Source organism: Juglans regia, chromosome 7 (genome assembly GCF_001411555.2).
Source record: "Juglans regia cultivar Chandler chromosome 7, Walnut 2.0, whole genome shotgun sequence".
NCBI lineage: Eukaryota > Viridiplantae > Streptophyta > Magnoliopsida > Fagales > Juglandaceae > Juglans > Juglans regia.
The window spans coordinates 5561434-5582408 of NC_049907.1; the positions used below are offsets into that span (position 1 = coordinate 5561434).

The window sequence follows — 20975 nt, forward strand, 5'->3', positions numbered from 1 at the left end:
CTCTTGAAGGAAATAATTACATTAATACCGTTGTGTTAGGCCGAGTATCATCAAATTGAAGAAAGAAATTATATCCCCAGCTAGCTACGTCGATAACGTCCGTCTATTTTGTCTGATTAAAAGATAAATTAAATAGGTTTGATTTGAAGATGTTTAATAAGTACTAGTTCAATTGGTGAAGTTAGCAAACTAAGAGCGATCAAACGACGTCTAATTTTTCTGAAGTCTACAGATAATAAAAATATGAGTTTTACTACAAGAAAAAATGATTATTCGTGATGAGTTATAGGTGAAGAAAATAACTATTTATGATGAAATTAAATTCATTTTAATAAGAAATTGTCATTTTGGTAGAATTTTCGTCAAAAACTCTGAATTCTCTAGAACTTTTATCATGAGAACTAAACACCATTTCAACGTCTTCACAATTTCATCTGGGTTCATGATGAAAATCCTATCCTAGCTTTCCTCTTAATTCGCTATAAGAAATGTGCCCTTTTCCGTGGAGTGTTTCGACACATGAAAAAATCCCATTTTTCGATGCAAATAACATTTCCCGTCGTCCTTAGCTTCGATGCACGCTGGATGCCAATGTATGGATACAACTAGTTTTTTGCATCGAAACAGTAAAATCGTTGGAAAAAATATATATTTGCGTCGATGCACTTATCGTTGCAATAATAGTTTTTGGCCGATGCAATAACATGTTCCAATTACATTCTGAATGGTTGATTAAACTATATTGCGACGAAAAATGTGCGATGCAAAAACTTTTATAATCGCTGCAAAAAAGTTGCAACGAGAGTCTCAACCGTTGCAAATTCTATTTTTAGGCAATCAACAATCTATATAAAAAGCTTTTTGCGGCAACAACTTATTGATGCAAAATGACGTAAATGACAAAATTTGTCTGGTTGAGAATTCAATTTCACGAAAGCATAAAAATCGACCCAAATGATTGGATGTATATTTGTGAGGAACTTTTGTTTGGTGCGAGTAGTTGTTCTCATCGATGGTTTTATTGTTGGAAAAATTATTTTGTCACTCAATAATCCCATCGGAATATGGGTTTAGCAATACGCGCGCATTTAGATTTCAACATCGAAAATAGTACTATATATGAAAAATCAATGGAAATTGGACGTGGGTTTGGTTGATGTATCTACTCTCCAAAAGCATAAAATTAATATATCTTAATTTTGATCATCTCAATTTATAAGCCATTATCCTATAAAATGATAAAATAGTTTTCAACCCAATTAATTATGTCATGATCAAATACAAAAAATTTATTGTGTCGAAAAAGCCAGATATTAATACATAATATTTTCTCTCATAATGTGCCTTACTTCCCATAATATTATTTCACAGGCAATACAATAGCATGGACGAAATACCTAGCTATAGTTAGTGGGAAAAAAAAAACCAAAACAGTGAGCCCCAATATCTGCCAATTAACATCATATAAAAGTGCAAGTACCTTGTAATATTCATTGATGAACTGTTAAAAACTGTGTCAAGTAGTGTAACAAATACATTCCATCAATCCTATTACTTTAGTCTGATCATGATCATATTCATATTCAGACTCCCAAAGTGCACAATAAAGCCTTAATATGCTAGCATAATTAACCTTTGACTGAAGAGTATATAACAGTAGGCCGGCTGATTTGCTCTAGTTGAAGTCATGAACTTCTTTACCTTTGCTCTTCATCATCCTCTTTCCAGCAGGAAGTTTAGCTTGCTCTTGATCATCTTCTTTACCCCATCTGCCTAGAACAATTGCCCACTTGTGAGTCATTATTAGACAACTTTGAATTATATTTAAAGAAACGTACCATGAACTTGGCATGGACAATACTAAATTTAAATTATGATGAATGGGACTGCAAATTTTACTATAATCAGCTAGAGAGATCGTTGAACCATTAAAGGTGCAATAATGTAATTAGTTATTCAAAATATGGGGTGCAATTTGTGATAGTATGAGGTATGAACAGAAAAGCCATTCAATATCCATTGTACTGCAGCCAGGTTCGAATAAGAGAAGCCTATTGCTACACTATAATAAAAGACCAGATTAACCTTCAGAGAATGGCCATCATATTAAGCTCTTCAAAAAATCAGTTTGAAACATGGGATGCAATAACATCATTAAGATTCATCCTCCCAACTACTACCTAGGTCACATACCAAACAAAATCCCAAATCCATCCACTCTAAAAAAGTTCAATTGTCCTATGAGGGGATAGATTATTAGCCTTGGGCATTCAGTTGATGTAGGTGTTGTGTACCTAATGATTTTTACACACAGATGAGTTCAAGTTAAAACATTAAAACTGTTCCGCACAAATATAAGATCAATAATACATTATATATGAGAAATTAATAAAAACACCGCTATCCAAGCGATAATTTGCAATATAATGTTCTATACAATATATATATATATATAGATATATATTTGATATAGATAAAGCCCAAACAACATCATAAGTACCCATATTCCTGTAGTCGTGACTGGCACTACATCATCAAATCACATCAAAACACCTACAACCAAATGGTAATCACTTTCAGAAGTGTTGAAAGTAGCTAATAACTAAGATACAAAAACAATAAAAGCTACAAACTTAAAGAGTTGCACATTACCAGGAAAAAATCTGCATATAAACAGTGGGGCATATTGCAAGTATCCATATGCATTTATAAGCTGTGCATCCAATCATTTAGCCACTACAGTATTGTCACCATACTACACCTGGACGACCCTCCAAACATTACCACAAAAAGACAGCCCTCAAAAGTGGTTGTATACTGCATGTCATACATCTTAAACTTCTTTCAAAAACCCAAGGTGTCAGAATTTGCATTTGTGTGGCTAGCATATCAATCTCAAAAAAGGCAAAATACTTTGTCCCCAAGTCCTAGGCAGTAGGGAGAGACTCTCCCTGGGACTGCCTCTCGGACATAATGGTGGTCATAAACTTGTCATACTCCTGTTGTCTTTCCAACAGAGGTCGCACATTATCCCTTAGTTCATCATATTGACCCTTATAGTACTCAACATCCTTTCTATGTCTCTCAACAGACTCAGCATATTGTTTATCGCGCTCTCGTTCATGTTTTTGGGTAGACTCTGGCATTATCATCTTTCCTAACCCTTTAGCATACCCCGACTTATGTCCCAAAACCTCCCTAAACACCCCATCTGCTGTCTCTGTTATTCGAACCTCAAGTTCTAAATCACTCAGCTTTCCAACCATCTTCATCTGCAGTATACAAATAAGTAAAACTTTGGTGTAAGCCCATGTCCAACATCAGCACAACCATGGTTGGAACAAATATATAAAGCTACAGTAGACAAAAATTAGAAAGGTATGTTTTAAATTGAAGTAAGCCTCACATAAAGGTCTTCTGCAATGGAGGAAACATATTGGTCCTTCTTCTTAGACCAATGGACTTCCTTGTAGAACTCTACTAGGTTCATTGCAGGTTCACGCTGCAAGCACAAAACGTGAAAAGATAAAATTAAAATTAGTAGAACCTATGCTATTAAGTTTAACATACACATATTAAGCCCAAAAAGACAATCAACATGATTACCATCAAGACTTGCCTCTATATATAAAAAACTGTTAAAAAAATAGAAAATACCTTCTCTTCAAGTATTCTTACAAACGACTTTCTTCCTGCTGTGTGATTAGTAGTACACCTCGCTCTATTCTCTTTATTTTGCCTTGACAATATCTGCCATCAGAAACAGTAACCTCAGTTTATTTGTGTAGCCCATATATTATAAATAGAAATATGAGAAAATAGAGTAGATCACATATATGATGTTGAAGGAACCTACAATACCTTGAATGGTTCGCTTCCCCACCTGCCACATAACCCAAACCAAAGGTTGTACCAATTCACATCCTTTGGTTAATGCTTCTTCATGACTTGCGTATCCCAAATATTTCCAGTGTAGCTGATGGTGGAACGCATTAAAACGTTTGCGAAGCTGTTTCCAAATAGTTTTGCGGTGATTCTCCAAATCCCCGTCAAATATGAAGTCACTCTAGGTATGCAATGGTACAATGTCAGTAAAAGAGGACAAATTCATCACATATATCTAATGGAAGTAGTTTCTCTTACCCTCACATGGTCGATAAGCTCATCCTCGCAGCTTGGAAATGTAGATACTCTAGCCACATTCGTGAACCAACTATTATTTTAGAAACAGTTGCTTCTTATGATCTCTGGATATGACATGCATTTTTTGGTATGTCCGGTTCACATAACGACATTAATGTGCTAGAGAGATCTTCTATTTTCACGGAACTTGCCCAAGGGCGTGCTCCTCCAATCAATTACACAATCAATGACAACCACTACGAGATGGGGTATTACCTTGCGGATGATATTTATCCCAAGTGTCGAACTTTTGTCAAGACAATTCCATCACCACAAGGGAATAAGAAAATTTTTTTTGTGAAAGCACAAGAATCCGCAAGAAAAGATGTCGAGCGTGCATTTGGGGTACTTCAACAACGATTTGCAATAATTTGTGGACCTTCCCGAATGTTCAAAGTCAAGGAACTAATAAATATAATGAATGCATGTGTTATTCTACATAATATGATCATTTAATACGAGCATGATGATAGTGAGGAATCGAACATTGAGTATGATCAACTTGATGATGAAGTCCCCCAATTCTCGCGCAATCATACAACTGAGCTTACGGATTTCTTCCAATGTCATCATAATATTAAAAACACCTCGGCACATTATCAGCTCCAAACAGATGTAATTGAACATTAGTGGCAAAAAGATTCCGAACAATAGACATGTCGAATAATTGATTTGTATTTCCTTCATGTGACAGTGACTATATTTGATTTCTCTGTTTTAATTCGTATTTCTTTTATGTTAGTAGTGATTATATTTGAAATAATCTGTAATAGTTTCTGAAATTATAATAGGCAATTTCTTTGTTTCAAAATATCAATAAATAAAGAAATAAATTGTCTTAATATTGTCATCCATCATTGTTTGAAAACAAAAATGAATAAAGAAATAAACTTTTTTACATAAAAAAATCAATCCAAATGTCCTGCATCATTGCTTCTCGCCATGATGTCCCTCTGCAGTTGCTTGAAATATAACCGTTGCATTCCTGGCATGGCACTCATGTCCATCATCATAATGCTCTGATCCGCTTCCTTCTTAGCGAGCTCTACTTTCTCCACCTCCAACCTCAGTCTTTAGTCCTCTTGACGGATTTTATTTAACTATTTTTCCTTCTCATTTTCCATCTTCTCGGCCTCCAACCTCAGTCTTTCTCCTGAGCACGTGACTCTTCTAAAAGCGTATACTTCAGCTTGCTGAGCCCAACAATCACCTGTGCTGACGAGGCTTGGGCCTTTCGTTTTCCTTTCTTAGCTTTCCTTCCCATTGATCGGTCCAATTCGACCACTTCATTATCTACCACATTATCCACCTTTAGATAAAAAACTGAATCCACCGTAGCGCCCGACCATCGAGTCGGGGTCGGGGACGGGGACATCGTCTTCCTTCGCTTTGGATCTGAATTTGTGGAATGCCAAATTCATTTAGTTTGATCCTTTAACAGGTGCCAACAATGCTTGAACTGGAAGGAGGATTTCTCTAAGGATGCGTACATAACCTTCGTCTTGTCAAACTTGCATGTAAACAAAAAAGTTTATGTTAAACCAATGTATAAAAAAAATTAAATATTCATAAAACAAGTAAGAGTATAGATATTCTACCTTGTCTTGCTCGGTCATGCTACTTTGATTCAACCCTTCAACTTGCGCTAGTTTCACACAAAAGTTTTTTGTGGCCTCTTGAATAACCGACCACCGATATATTAAAGAGTTGATAGTCAGGTCATTTGTAGTTTCTTTAAATTGCTGGAAGTATTTATAAATTTTTTCCCAAAGTTGAGAGTGTTTTTGGTCTGTTCCCTGAACAGCATCAAGGCTACAATTAAGCCATGCGGAGACAAATAACTTGTCTTCCTCGGGGGTGAAGTTCGCACCCCTGACTGATTTCTTAACGCCGATAAGATCATTATGGGGTAGGGGTGGAGAGTCATCAACAGTCATAGGAGAGTTTCCACTTTGCCCACTGTATGTGGGGTCTAGTTGAGGATTTTCACTCAGGAGGTTGGTGAAATATATATGTCTAGGGTCTTGTGAAACCATCTCTAAAAATGCATTGAAATGTTAGACACTTAAGTATGAAGTTTGGGGTTTTTCCAAGAGCCGGCTCAGGAACCAAATGGTGACATCTATGAAATTTGGCCATCCTTTCATAGCTTTAACAACCGGTTGCCACTACTTGTTGGCCGTCCGGGTTACCTAGTTATTGAGGAAATGACCATAAATTTCATGTATTCCCACCAGGCTTTGTCATCATCATAGCCGAGGGTGTTTAATTTACACATAATTTTTTTATCACAACATAACTTTATCAAACAATGACACAACAAAAAATCAATCGAACAGAACTGACCAATTCACATATTCGCACAAAACAACAATGCAAATCACAATAATACTAAATAAGAGCATTCCCATCAGCTTCCTTCATATCGAATTTATAAATAAATGGGGCTCAGAATGGTGGAAATATTGACAGCATGCGTAAGCAAGGAGCCATTCACATCTAATGGCTGCAAAACCCCACCCGAACGTCCAGTGCCTTTTCTGGAAAGTACCAGAAACTGCAATATGACAATCTGGGTGAGGATTACCCCGCCATATCGATGGGGTCCTATTAACACTTGTGAATTAACCGCATCACTATAACACCATCATCAGAGCCTAATAACAACCCCCTTTCTCGAGAGATACGAAACACTGCAAAGGACCCAACAAAACAACAAATTAATGAGTGGATAACCACAAACAATGATAAATCACATTCCATAGTGATTTCAAACTCCACCAAAATGGTCTCAAAACCAATAATCCCACAAATTCCATAACCACTTCATCCACCAAATTCTCCTCAAAACCAATAACCCCACAAATTTCATAACCAAAAACTCCACCAAATTCTCCTCAAAACCAAAAACCCCACACATTCCATAACTACAAACTCCACTAAATTTTTCTCAAAATCAAAAACCCCTAAAATCTGTGTGAATTTTTTCTTGAAATTCTCGGAATTTCAACAATCAACACAGCCAACAGTCAACATAGCAATGAGAGAAACAAAATAATTAAAAAAAAATAGAAACTAATTTTCTATTACTTTCTCGGCAGCCAAACAACTCGAGAGAGCCAAAATAATACAGAGAAATCAATGGCAACGCATGTCATAGGCAATTTCAAACGGTTTCCTCAACAAAGCCCAAAACCTCAATCTAAACGAGAGTGACTACCGAGAAAAATTGCAAATCAAACAGTAGGCTTTTTTCCATGGTGTTTCTCGGTAGCCAAATAGCGAAGAGAGTCAAAATAACACAGAGAAATCAATGGCAACGCAAGAATAAAATTGATGAAGCGATTTCCTCTAAAAACCACAAAATCATAAACTAAATCTGAGTGACAAAAATCAAAACCAAAATGCATAACAATGAAAGTGAGCTCGGCACTTTCTAGGCGGCCAGACAACGAAAACATCGCCGAGCCAGAGACAAAGTTGCTCTCCATCGGCATGCTTACCTTGATCATGGCGTCGGGAGGAAGAAAAATGGGAAGAGAGAAACATAAAAGGAGAGAGATATTCCAAGAAAATGAGGGAAAATGAGAAACGGTTTTGATTTCTTGAAACCGAAGTAAAAAACTTACAGGAATGCCGATGGAGGTGTGTACTGCGTTCGTTGGTGTTGCAAGGGAGGGGCACACCGATGGAGAGGGTTTTCGCGGGACGAAAAACAACCAAGTGGAGATGCGGATGTATAGTAATTTTCCATATATGGGGAACAACTGTAGAGACCATATAAACAAACAACAAAATGGGGATTGGGATGGAGAGGGTTTTTCTACAAAACCCTAAAATAATCCCTAAATTATGGGGATGAGGAAGAGATGCAGAACCGAATGGGGATGCTCTAAAGTTAGGCCAACATTGACAACCAAAAGTTTTTTTTAAAAACATATAGTCAGGTTTTTGATGGAATAGAACTTCAAATGGAGATTTGTTATTTAAAGTGGGAGTACGAAGTCGGTTTATTAAGAACACGGCAGTAACAAAAGCATCAGACCAGTAAGAGTGAGGTAAAGAGGAGTGAGCAAGTAATGCAAGACCTATTTCTACAATATGTCTATGTTTTCTTTCTACCGACCCATTTTGAGAATGAGCATAGGGACAAGAGAGGCGAGGAGAGATGCCAAAAGAGTGTAACACATTATTGAGAGATCTAAATTCTCCACCCCAATCAGATTGCAATGCACGAATTTTTGTATTGAAGAGAGTTTCTACATTACGCTTGAAAGAGAGAAAAGCTGTGACTACATCAGATTTACATTTAATGGAAAAATCCAGGTAAACCTACTATAGTCATCAACAAAGGAAATATAATATCTAGAACCACCACGAGATAGCATCGGTGTAGGACCCCAAACGTATGAAAACAAAAGATGAAGAGGAGCAGGTGATCTATAGGAGGATCGACCATATGGTAGTTGATGGAGTTTGGCCTTGCAACATGAAGAGCATAAACCTGAGGAGGAAGAAGACTTGATAGGAAGAGACACTTTTGAAATTATTTTTGTGAACTAGTTGCATAGAAGGATGACCCAGCCAAATGTGCCATTGGAAGGAAGAGACACGTTCACCAACATTAGCTTGAAGAGATGGGGATGTTTGTGGAAACACATACATGCCATCTTTAGTGGGGCCTTGAAGAAGAACATTCTGGGTTCGAGAATCCTTCACAGAGAAAAATGAAGAGTGAAATTCAAAATATACACAATTATCTTCACAAAATTTTCTAACTGAAATAAAATTCTTAGAAATGAAAGGAACATGATAAAGTTTTGAGAGAAGAAAATTGCCATGAGAAGAAGGAATGATGGAGCTGCCAACATGATGTATTGGAAGAGAGTTACCATCACCTGTACGGACTGTTCATCACCCTTGTACTCCGATGGATTAAGAGATATGTTAGAAAAATCATTTGTGAAATGGTGTGTAGTAGCGGAATCAAGATACCAGTTTGTGTTAGTGGGGTGAGAAGGAGATTAAGTGTAGTGAGGTCCTGATGTGAAATGAGCCGAGAGGGAGGGTGGAGGTGGTGATTGAAAACTGAAATCAAACCTATGGTAGCATGTGCTAGCTGTGTGACCTTGCTTATGACACTCTTGACAAGTGGGTCGATTAGGTGCAAAGACATGTAGGGAAGGGGAAAAACCACGGCCACCATTTCTGTCACTACCACCACGCCCTCTGAAACTTCCCTTGCCATGAGAGAAACCACGGCCTTGGGAGGGATTATTCCCAGTGTGTTTCTGAGTAGCATTAGCAGAAAAATCAAGAAATGCAGTAAGACCATTGCTCTGATGGAGTATTCTTGACTCATGAGTGAGAAGATGACTACATACTTGAGCTGGAGTGAGGGGATCCACACGGGTAGTAATGGATGTGACTACTAAATCATAGTCAGTGCCCAAACCAGCCAAGAGATAAGTAATGGAGTCAGAAGATGATAAGATTTTACCAGCCATAGCCAATGTATCTTGAAGAAGCTTAGCACGCCTATAGTATTCGGCAATGGAATCCGAACCCGTCTTGAGGGTATTAAGTTGCAGCTGCACTTGCATGGTGCGAGCTTGTGAATTTGCAGCAAATAGTGCTTTGAGGATATCCCATATTTCGAGAGAAGAGGATGCCCTTAACACATGTGCAATCAATGGTTCAGATAGAGAAGAAATGAGGACACTCATGATGGCTTGGTCCTGTTGTTGCCAAGCGAGAAAAGCAGAGGTTGGTTTAGAACTTGCATCAAGCAGTTGGGGGGGAACAATAGTCCAATCAATATGCCCGAATAAGTTCTGTCCTCTGAGGTAAGGCATGATTTGTGCCTTCCACAGAAGATAGTTTTCATTGTTTAACTTGACAGTGATCAAGTTAGAGGGAGAAGAAAGGGAGATATTAGAAGTTGGTTTTGGGAAAATCGGTGGTGGAGGAGTTTCAGCCATGAAGGTAAGCTTTAGTGAGCTTTGGACTGAAAACCCAAAAAAAAAAAAATGGACGTGAGTCCTAACCAGCTCTTGATAGCATAATAGAACAGAGTAAAGAGAAAGATAGAGTCTGAAAGTATTTGAATTTCTTCATTGTGTAATGTGTGATACAGATTGTGCTATTTATACACATAAGATGGAATATTCTTTGTAACAGATTTTATCACTACAAATAGAAACGTTACACGTGTATAACAGAAAATTATTCTTGAACATTCTAGATTGGTACGTCTTCTACATTTCCTGATGTGGTGTCCTTTGAGTGCTGATCTTGAGTGGTAATGGTATTGCTGATACTTCACAAAGAAGAAAGAAGCATGAAATTCAAAGAAAACATTATTGTCTAGAAAAAAATGCTGAACAAATAGAAGATTTATTTGAATATTTGAGACAAGCAAAATTTGATTAAGGACAAAAGACTTTGAAGGAGATGAGAGAATGGAAGTGCCACTTCGCACTATTTTCAGACCTGCCCATTAGCCACCTGGATATGATCTTGACTGTCATAGTCTTCATTTTGAAGATGAATATTGTTCACATCATTGGTGAGATGATGGGTGGCTCCTGTGTCGGGATGCCACTCATTATCAGTATGTTGATAGTTGGCAGCAACCATGGCTTGCGGCTGATTTTTAGGAGTTTGTTGGTCCAGATAAGAAAGATTAAAGCGATGATGCATTTTTTGGCAGTATGTCCTAGTTTGTAGCATACCTGGCATATAACTAAGTTCGATTGACCCGGATCACGAGAGTTGGAACGACTATCACAACCTCTTCCACGGTAGCCACCATGACCACGGTTGGAAGGTTGAAAATATGCAACCGGCCGAAAGGTGGATTGATATTGCTGCTGAGGTTGCTTGGTGGCCATGTGTACTGAGGCAACAACTTGAAGGGACTGATTATTGGATTTATTCGTGACTCATAGATGAGAAGTAGTGAGTAAAGTTCCTCCAAGGTGACTAGGATCAGATCGAGAAGTAATTGTTGAAGCCAAGGAATCATATTCCTGGCCAAGTCCCGCAAGCACATAGGTGATTATGTCATCACATTTGAGTGGTTGTCTAACAAGAGAAAACTCATCAGCCATTCGCTTGATGGAGAGAAAATATGCATTGGCGGACAAAGCGCCTTTTTTTGCATTTGCCAGTTGAGTGTGAATCTGAATTGTTTTAGCACGGGAAAGTGAAGAAAAATTTCACTCTAGTGCAAGCTAGACCTCATGAGAGGTTTTATAAGACATGACTTGAGTGAGAACATCTTCAGTGAGGGAACTATTGATGGTGGCTAGGATTAAAGAATCCTGATGAAGCCAATGATCATATTGAGGATTGGAAATTTTAATGAGAAGCATCAATTTCTTTGGGTGGGGGTGGGATTATGCCATCAAGATAGCCAAAAACAGCTTGACCTCGGAAGTAGGGTAGGGCTTGAGCTTTCCATACAGGATAGTTGGAGGAATTGAGTTTGAAGTAAGCGGAGGATTGGAGAGGGTTGGGACAGTAGCAGGATCAATGGAATTACTGGAAGTAGAAGAGGATGAGGAGGCCATTTAGGATCGGAAAAGAGTAGACGTTGGTCTTCTAGTGGCTCGCTGATACCATGTAGAAAATCTAAGTTTCATAAAAATTTGAAATGCTTGAATTTTTATTGTATCTGAGTTGTGCATATACAAGGACTTTAAATAGAACATAACTTTAATTGTTATCCTACTTAGTTGCCTATACATTGTAAAAATTCAAAATTTAAAATTGTTAGCTATACTCCTAAAGAAGTGGAGTCTGTTGAGGTGTTTTGAACTCTTGAAATAGAGGAGTCTTCTGCGGATGAACAGGTCTCGTTGACCTGTTCTTCTACACTGAGAAGTTGGAGTCTCATTTGAGCATGAATATTCATAGTACTAATAAGAAGAGAAGTAGGGGGATGAAGATCAGTCCTTAAATACCAAGGGAGCTTTTGGTTTTTCTAATTGAATCCAAATGTAGAAGAGAAAGATTAGAAGCAGTTCGTAACAAATTGGGGTTTGAAAACAGTTTTGTGGTGGATTGTATTAGAAGAAGTGGAGGTTTAACTGTTATGTGGAAGAAGGAAATTATTGCTGAGCTTGGTTCTTATTCTCAAAGTTATATTTCTTTAATCATTACCAATTCTGTTAAGGATACGTAGTGGATCTTAACTGGCTTTTATGGACAACCTATAGCAACAAGTAGATTGGAGAGCTAGCAATTATTAAGAATCTTGAGACCTAGTAACCAATTATCTTGGTTGTGTATGGGAGACTTTAATGAAATTGTTTCCCAATAGGAGAAGGTTGGAGCAGCTTTCAGGCCTTATAAACAGATGGAGGATTTCAGAGAAACTCTAGAAGATTGTGATTTAGGTGATTTGGGTTACAAGGGGTCTAAATTCACCTGGAGCAATAACAGGGAAGGTAGTCAAGTTACCAAAGAAAGAATGGATAGGGCTTTGGGAAATAGTGTCTGGCACTCTCTATATGATATTAATTAGGTGTTTGTTTTGCGTGTGCAAACTTCTGATCATAGCCCTTTCTTGTTATCATGCCAAAATCGAGTCTGAAAATGTGCCAAGGAGAAAGCTCTTTAGATATGAAGCTAGTTGGTCTAAAAAGGAAGACTGTTATGAAGTTATAAGAATGCTTGGGTTTGCACAGTTTCTTATTCTAATAAGCTTGAGTTAATCAAGGAAGGTCTGAACAGATGTAGGGACAGATTGGTGGAATGAAGTAAAATAACTTATGGGAATCAAAGGAAGCTCATACAACAGAAAAGAGAATTGATCAAAGAGTTTCAGGCTTCCAATTCAGGTCATTCCAGTGAATTCATTAAAGATTTGCAGAAAGAAGTAGACTGTTACTTAGAGGAAAAAGACATGAATGGCACCAAAGGGTTAGCAAAGGTGGCTGCAAAATGGAGATAGAAACACCAAATTCTTTTCATAAATGTGCTAATCAAATAAAGTAAGATAATGCTATGCACAAGATTTCTAGTGGTGAAGGGCAGTCAACTGCTGGACAAGAGGAGATTAGCAGGTGTTTTCAGTCCTTTTATCAGGATTTATTTAATTCATCCAATCCCAAAGGGATTACAGAAGTTCTTGCTCACTTAGATCCAGTTATTTCTGAAGATATGAACAGGTTCCTAATGAGAGAGTTTTCTAGTGAAGAGATAGAAAAGTTCCTTTTTGAGATGAACCCTCTAAGTTCTCAAGGATCTGATGGCTTTCTAGCAGTGTTTTACCAAGATCATTGGAGTGTAGTGGGGAATGATGTTATTGGAGCCACTAAAGATATACTTAGCACTAAAGTGAGATTTGAGGAAGTGAATAAGACCTTGATAACTCAGATTCCTAAAAAGCAGTCTCCTAAAACAGTTTTTGACTATTGACCTATTAGCCTTTGCAATGTTTTTTTATAAAATAATTGCTAAAGTCTTGGCTAATAGATTGAAAGTGATCTTTCCCAAAATTATCTCTCCTACTCAGAGTGCATATTTGTGCAAGGTAGATTGATTTATGACAACATTATTGTGGCTTATGAATCAATGCACACACACTATGCAAAACTGAAAAAGAGGAAGAAGAGAAGGCTTTATGGCTCTTAAACTTGATATGAGTAAGGCCTATGATAGAGTTGAATGGAGTTTCTTGGAGGTTGTTATGCAGATAATGGGATTTGATAGAAGTTGGATTGATTTGATTATGCAGTGTATTAGCACTGTGAGTTACTCTCTTCTAATAAATGGAGTTCCACAACAAAGTTTTAAGCCATCAAGAGGAATCAGGCAGGGGGATCCCTTATCTCCCTACCTATTTATTCTTTGCTCTGAAATACTTAGTTCATCCTGAATAATGTTGAACAACAATGACACATCACTAGAATTCATTTAGCTCATGGCTCTTTGCATGTTAATCACTTATTTTTTGCAGGTGACAGTCTCTTATTTTGCAAGGCCAATTCCCTTGAGTGGAGTAGATTGTACATACTTCTTGAAGTGTATGAACAAACATCAGATCAAAGATTAAATCTGGAAAAGACTTCAATTTTCTTCAGCAAAAACACAAGTATTGAAGTTCATCAGATCATATTGGCCACTGTAGGTATTAAAGCCTCATGTTCTTATGACAAATATTTGGGGCTACCCTCTTATGTTGGTAGACACAAATCAAGAGCTTTTATTCTATCCTGGACAAGCTCAGTAGTCGAATTTGCAATTGGAAAGTGAAATTGTTGTCTCATGCAGGCAAGGAGATTCTTCTTAAATCAATCATTTAAGCTATCCCCACTTATAGCATGGTATCTTCAAGATTCCACTTTCTATTTTGAGAGAGATCAACAAAGTTATGCAATCTTTCTGGTGGGGGCAAAAGGATAACATAACAAAGATTCACTGGCTAAATTAGAAGAAACTTGGTAAGGCAAAATAAGCAGGTGGCCTTGGATTCAGGGACTTTGAAAACGTTAACCTTGCTTTGTTAGAAAAACAAGGTTGGAGGATTATTCAGAACCCAAACTCATTGGTAGCACAGACCATGAAAGCTGAATACTTTCCTACATCAAATTTTCTTTCTGCTAAACTAAGGAATAATGCTTCCTACATTTGGAGAAGTTCGATGGTAGCAAAAAATCTTCTGGAAGAAGGTTTGTTATGGAAAATAGGCAATGGTGAATTAGTGAGAATATGGCAAGATAAATGGATTCCAAAACCTTTTTTATTCAGAATCGAAACTCCAGTTAGTATACTGGATGCAGATGCAAGAGTTAAAGAGTTGATTGATGATGATACTAAGTACTGGAACCTTCCTTTATTAAAGGTCATCTTCTCTAATTCTGAAGTTGAGGCTATTAGCAGGATTTCTATTAGTTCCTGTAATAACTCAGACATCATAACATGGAGTTGTACAGAAAATTATAAGTTCTCTGTCAAAAGTGCATATCATCTTCAAGGAGAACTAATGGAGAGCAAGAAGGGACACGCATCGAGTGACAAATCCAACTCAGAGCTTTGGTCTAAGATATGGAAGCTCAAGGTGTCAAATGCTGTAAAAAAAATTTTGTAGAAAGCCAGCCATGAGGCTCTTCCCACTAAACTAAATCTTTATAATAGAAAGGTGGTTGAATCTCCTATTTGTCCTATTTGTATGGAATGGCCTAAAACAGTGGCTCATGGTCTTTGTTCCTGCATATCAGCTCAGGATGTTTGGGGACTAAGCTCAAGGAGAGTTCAGAAATGCAGTATTGAAGTTACATCTTTCAGAGAAATTCTGGCCCAATTGTTTTCATATAGGACTGATCTAAAGCAGCTCAACATATCTGGAAACGAATGAACACTTGGGTTTTTGAAGGAAAATTTACATCGCCTAGTTTACTGGTGCATCACTCATTACAAGCTGTGACAGATCTTAGGAGTTGTGCCATTTCAGCTCCAAAAAATGTAGACAGAGATAAACTGATACTTGGCCAGTGGACAGCCCCTCCAATGAACTACTAGAAAATTAATTGGGATGCAACAATTGATAAAGTTTAATGTAAGGTGGGTATAGGAGTTCTTCTCAAAAATTGGGAAGGGAAAGTGATAGCTACTTTGAGATCAAATCGAGTTCTACCCTGAGGCTCTTTTGGGGTGAAGCCATTGCAGCTCTCAAAGAAACAATTTTCTGCTCTCATTTGGATTTGCAGCAGATTATCCTTGAAGGAGATGCACTATCTGTGGTCAATTCTATCAAAGTGTTGGGGAAAAATGGAGTTCAATTGGTATGATTATAAGAGATATTAAGACTATGTTGGGCAAGGTGCAAGTCTGGTCTTAAGGCATGTCCAAAGGAGTGCCAACAATATTGCTCATGTTTTGGCTAAGAGTGCTATTGATCTCTCTGAGGAGAGTATTCGTTTAGAGGACTATCCCTCTTGTATTCATTATTTACTCTAAAAGAGTATTAATAAAGCCAAACTTTTGTCAAGAAAAAAAAAAAAAAAAAAAACTAATTTTTAGAAGCTTGTCGTTCCACAGAGTAGCTAGCTATATTTGGACTGCATTTAATAATATTGCGAGTTCACAAATTGTATCTATTTTTTCTTGAATTGTGGAAAAATGTTTAAATCAGAAAATTATATATAGAGGATGTTGACCCCAAAAATTGAGTACCCCCGATTAATTAATCTTTAGCTGCAGGATCCAGATCTAATTTTTCTTATGGATATTGGTTTTTGGCTAGCTGTCTCTCTTATATGGAATGACAAACTGCATGCCTTGTAACTTCTGGATTGCAATTACTTGTGTGATATACATATATATATACATATGAGTAATACTATACTCCACATTCTCATCTTATTTTGATCATAGTACTAGTATTTGGTACATTCATCACCCTCTATATATAATATATATATATAGAGAGAGAGAGAGAGAGAGAGAGATAGAGAGCATGATTTAAATTGTTATATAGGCTAAAGCACATTTCTTTCAGTACTCATCCACATTACACTACTACTTAGCACAAACTACATAAAAAGATGACTGAACAACCGCAAACAGAACACTAAATATGACCATTTAAGGCTAGCTCATTATATTTATTTAGTTTTATATAAACCCCCCTAGAAACATGCATGCATGCATGTTTGAAATGCTGGCTTCCTTTGGTCATCATGGAGATTTGCCTCCAACTCCATTAATAGCAGCTTTAGGAAAGGGTCCATCACCACCTTTACCAGGGCCTCCGAAACCAGGAATCCCTCCAAAAGGGCCGAAGCCAGGACCTCCTTTGAAAGGGCCGAAACCAGGACCGAAGCCGCCATGGAATCCCATCCCAGGAAAGCCACCGAAACCAGGACCGCCTTTGAAAGGACCGAAGCCTCCAGGAAATCCAAAGAAATTCTGAGGGTTGTAGACTTCATCATCATGATCTTTCTTTGGCACATTCCTTGATCCTTCAGTACTACCTATAGTACTGAGAAATGCTATAAGAAAGATCAAAACGAGAAAGAACGATGCCTTAGTAGTTGTCTTCTCCATAGCAATCTTTATATATATTTTGTCTCGATTATGCTAGCTGTAGTACTGTGTCAATGCGCGAGTGAAGATAATTGTTCCAACGCCACCCTAATTTATAGTGCAACTCGTGAAAACGAGGGCAGTGTCACGTTTACTTAGTTTGGAAATGAAATTAAATGCATTAGTCCATTAAAATATATCAAGAAACTAATTATATTTTTGATGGGCCATGATTTCTTTATATGTTTTGATTTTAGGTTGTTCTGAATCCTCTAATAAGCACAAATGGGAATAATATTAAGTGATTTCGTTGGGAATCATGACCCCATGGATTAATTAATTAATGAATCTGGTTGTGATGAATTTAATATCTATGATGATCAGATGGCCGGTTAGAAAAGCTTTCGGTGCATGCATATATATAATTGGTCGAGCCAAATGCAAACTCAAGTTACTGAATCGAACCATTTTGTCGAGCCATGGATTATACATATCATGTATACATGTATTATTATAAATTTATGAAAATTGTCAACTCAACGCTTTTGAAAGGTACCCTTTCCTATAGGGACATACATTTCTGTGTTAGTCACTGATTTGAATTTACTTGTAATTGGAGCATTTGTGAGCTTATCTTTTGATACAGAATTTGGATCCCTGGAGAGTATTCTAGAGTAGAAGAGAGACATACATGCATGATATACGGTTGATCTCATTATTTATAATTAAGATATGTAAATATATGTTTGAAAACATGCATATGTAAAGAATCTAAAGATCAATTAGGTGAGGTTTAAATAGTGAGTTGAGATGAAAGTTGAATAAAATATTGTTAGAATATTATTTTTTAATATTAATATATTATTATTATTTTGAAATTTTAAAATTTTAAATTATTTATTATATTTTGTATGAAAATTTAAAAAAATTATAATAATTAAATAAGTTGATATCAACTCTAAATCTAAACGAGACCTTAAATCGCATAATGGAAGGTAAAAAAAACTATGGCATTGAATTAGTTCACGGGACGTACGGTCCAACTTGGGGATGATGTAACGTCCCAATGGAAGACCCAAACCACATGACCTATACTCCAAAAGGACTAGTCAACGATACAATTAGAGCTCCATTGAAACCTTATAAAGAGCAAGAACTTCTCCTTCCCAAGTAATGTGGGATCCCATACACCACATACCCTTATCCATATCATATTGGGTATCATAGATGAGGCTCCCGTCAAATGAAAGATCAGTCCTAATTAAACATCAGTGAACGATAAAAAGATTACTAAAACACAAAAAGCAGATCAGTGTGAGACTGCTTGATCAAGCTGCTTTAATCATTCGTGTTATTAATTTTGTTTGCAATAATAATTTTAGGGGCTAATGATTTCATTTCTAAATATTATCATTCAACTGATAAATTATTGTCTGAACAGTATTTACAATTAGAGATATTTTTAGAGTGACTTTTAGGGTATATTCTTTCAAAATAATTTTGTTTATAAAAGTCAAATTTATTGTAGTGAAAATTAGATGGATCACTTAATTATATTCTTTCTAGATCAGTTTTTGAGTTTAATCATCTACTACATATTTTTCGATGATCCCTTCACGTGGTTTCAAATAATTAAAAAATTAGTTAATATTTTTCCTTTCAAATGATTAATAGTTAAAATGATGATTGATATTGGAATTAGCCACTTAGCTTATTTTGGAGAATACGATTAATATATAGTACAATATCGAACTGACTTTTTAAAGGGTTAATTACTATCATAATTAATTAAAGCTTGGCAACAGCCTACCATGATCGCTGCATCATGCATGAACTAGACAGTACTCAAGTATTAAAGACACTTTCAAGTTAGAGACGCTATAATAACCTTATATTAATATTCTGTTAATAATTATCATTAATATATATATATATATATATATTAAGAAGCACTAGATTGTGTATTAAAAGTTGAGCGGATATAGTAATCTAGAAAATAAATGTGAAATTGAGCTGTATAACACTATCTTTAAAGTGATAGTCGCCTCCACTGAAAAGAACTTGCTATCGGGTTATAATTGTAATTTACTTTTAGGATATAACAAAGTTATCAGCTGTAGATAATAATTCTGAATTTTTTTCTTTAGACTTTTTCTATAAAATTGTGTATGAGATTGAAAATATGGAAGAGTAGAATGATGAAATTTATGGGTTTTTCATCTATTTATTAAGAATGAAGTGTTACATTGTAAAAGATCATAATTACATACTGACTTTTCAACTGGCAGCTGTTAGTTTGAAGGGTATAATATTTCAATTAAAGACAAAGGGGCGTCTTGGTCAAGTGGTTAGGCACCTTCAGGTCCTTCCTTGGGGAAGGGAAGTCACGCGTTTGAGTCTCTCAAAGAGCACTTTCCTTAATTATGAATTATTGCACACATTCAAGTGTGCCTATTTCGCCCATGTGCCTTGCCCAAGCATTGAGCCTCTGGGCCCACGTGCAAGCCTTGATCCGCCCAAATATTGTGCCTTTTATAACGGGCTTTGTGAACGAGCCTTGGGCTTAAGACCGCGGGCAGGACCTTGTGTCCACTGGGTCGGTTTGGGCTGTGCACCCCTTGGACTTCTAAGGCTATCCTCTAATTACGTTAGCAACAACACTATTAGAGTTTGTAACAGGTCCAAGTGGAGATCACGCCCAATGCTTTGTTTTTCTCTCCATGCAGTGAGCCTACTTTTGGGCAAGACCCTCTTTTTCTTATTTTTTACCCAGATTGATAATTGGCAAGCGAGGAGAGAGAGAGAGAGAGAGATCAGAGGTGTAACATTTATTTCAGTACTCATATATAACATTACTAATTAGCACAAGCCACACACACACAGGTATAGATCGAATGACTGAACATCGATCCCCAAAGTACAGCCCATTCCAAGGCTCATTATTTATTTACTTTGATCATGACCACAACATGCATTATATTATCATGCATATATATATATGAGACCATAGAAACATGCATGCATATATGCGCGCATGCATGGTATAGCTCCTTTAATTATTAACTAACGGGTTATGGAGATTTGCCTCCAGCTCCAATATCAGCTTTAGGACCATCCCCATCACCTTTTCCTCCGAAACCGGGAATTATACCCCCTAAAGGACCCAAACCAGGAATTCCAAAACCAGGAAGGCCTAAACCAGGAAAGCCAAAACCAGGAAATCCTTTGGAGGGTCCAGCACCAACACCAGGAAGGCCACCACCTGCAAAACCTGGGATTAATCCCCAAAATGGCCAATGAAGAAGGCCTAAGCCCCAGCCCCAAAAGAACTGGGGTTTGTAGACCTGATCATCATCATCTTTCTTTGGCTCCACATGATCTGCATGATGATCATAAATATTTCTTCTTCCTTCAGTACTACCATTCAGAAATGCCATAAGGAAGATCAGAACGAGAAAGAGAGATGCCTTAGTAGTTTTCTCCATACTAATCTCTATCTGTCTATAAAATTAGCTGTAGTACTGTTTTGCGTAGAGATAATTATTTCAAGGCAGGCTGCTCCCAATTTATAGTGCAACTAGTGAAAACGATGGCATCATTTGTTACTAATTTGGCTTGGGAAATGGGAACGAAATTAAATATAATTGGTGTATGCATGCACTTGGTGACTTCGTTTTAATATAAAAGAATTAAATGTGTCAGACTGTGGATTAGATCATAACTGTAACTATAAGTGGAATGATCGAATAGATTGGACT

At 36.9% G+C, this 20975-nt stretch overlaps 2 protein-coding genes and 1 non-coding gene across 3 annotated transcripts; all 3 read right to left on the minus strand.

Moving 5' to 3' along the window:
* Window positions 1-11124: 11124 nt before the first annotated feature.
* Window positions 11125-11264, minus strand: LOC118349100. The gene has a single exon (XR_004802092.1). It is a non-coding gene; the product is annotated as a small nucleolar RNA Z247 (small nucleolar RNA).
* Window positions 11265-16869: 5605 nt separating this feature from the next.
* LOC109013831 (WW domain-containing protein C660.06-like) lies at window positions 16870-17238 on the minus strand. Its single transcript, XM_018996045.1, has one exon. The coding sequence runs from the start codon at window positions 17236-17238 to the stop codon at window positions 16870-16872; it is 369 nt and encodes a 122-aa protein (XP_018851590.1).
* A 3050-nt stretch (window positions 17239-20288) lies between these two features.
* LOC109013832 (elastin-like) lies at window positions 20289-20702 on the minus strand. Its single transcript, XM_018996046.1, has one exon. It carries the CDS (start codon window positions 20700-20702, stop codon window positions 20289-20291), a length of 414 nt encoding a protein of 137 aa, XP_018851591.1.
* Window positions 20703-20975: the final 273 nt, after the last annotated feature.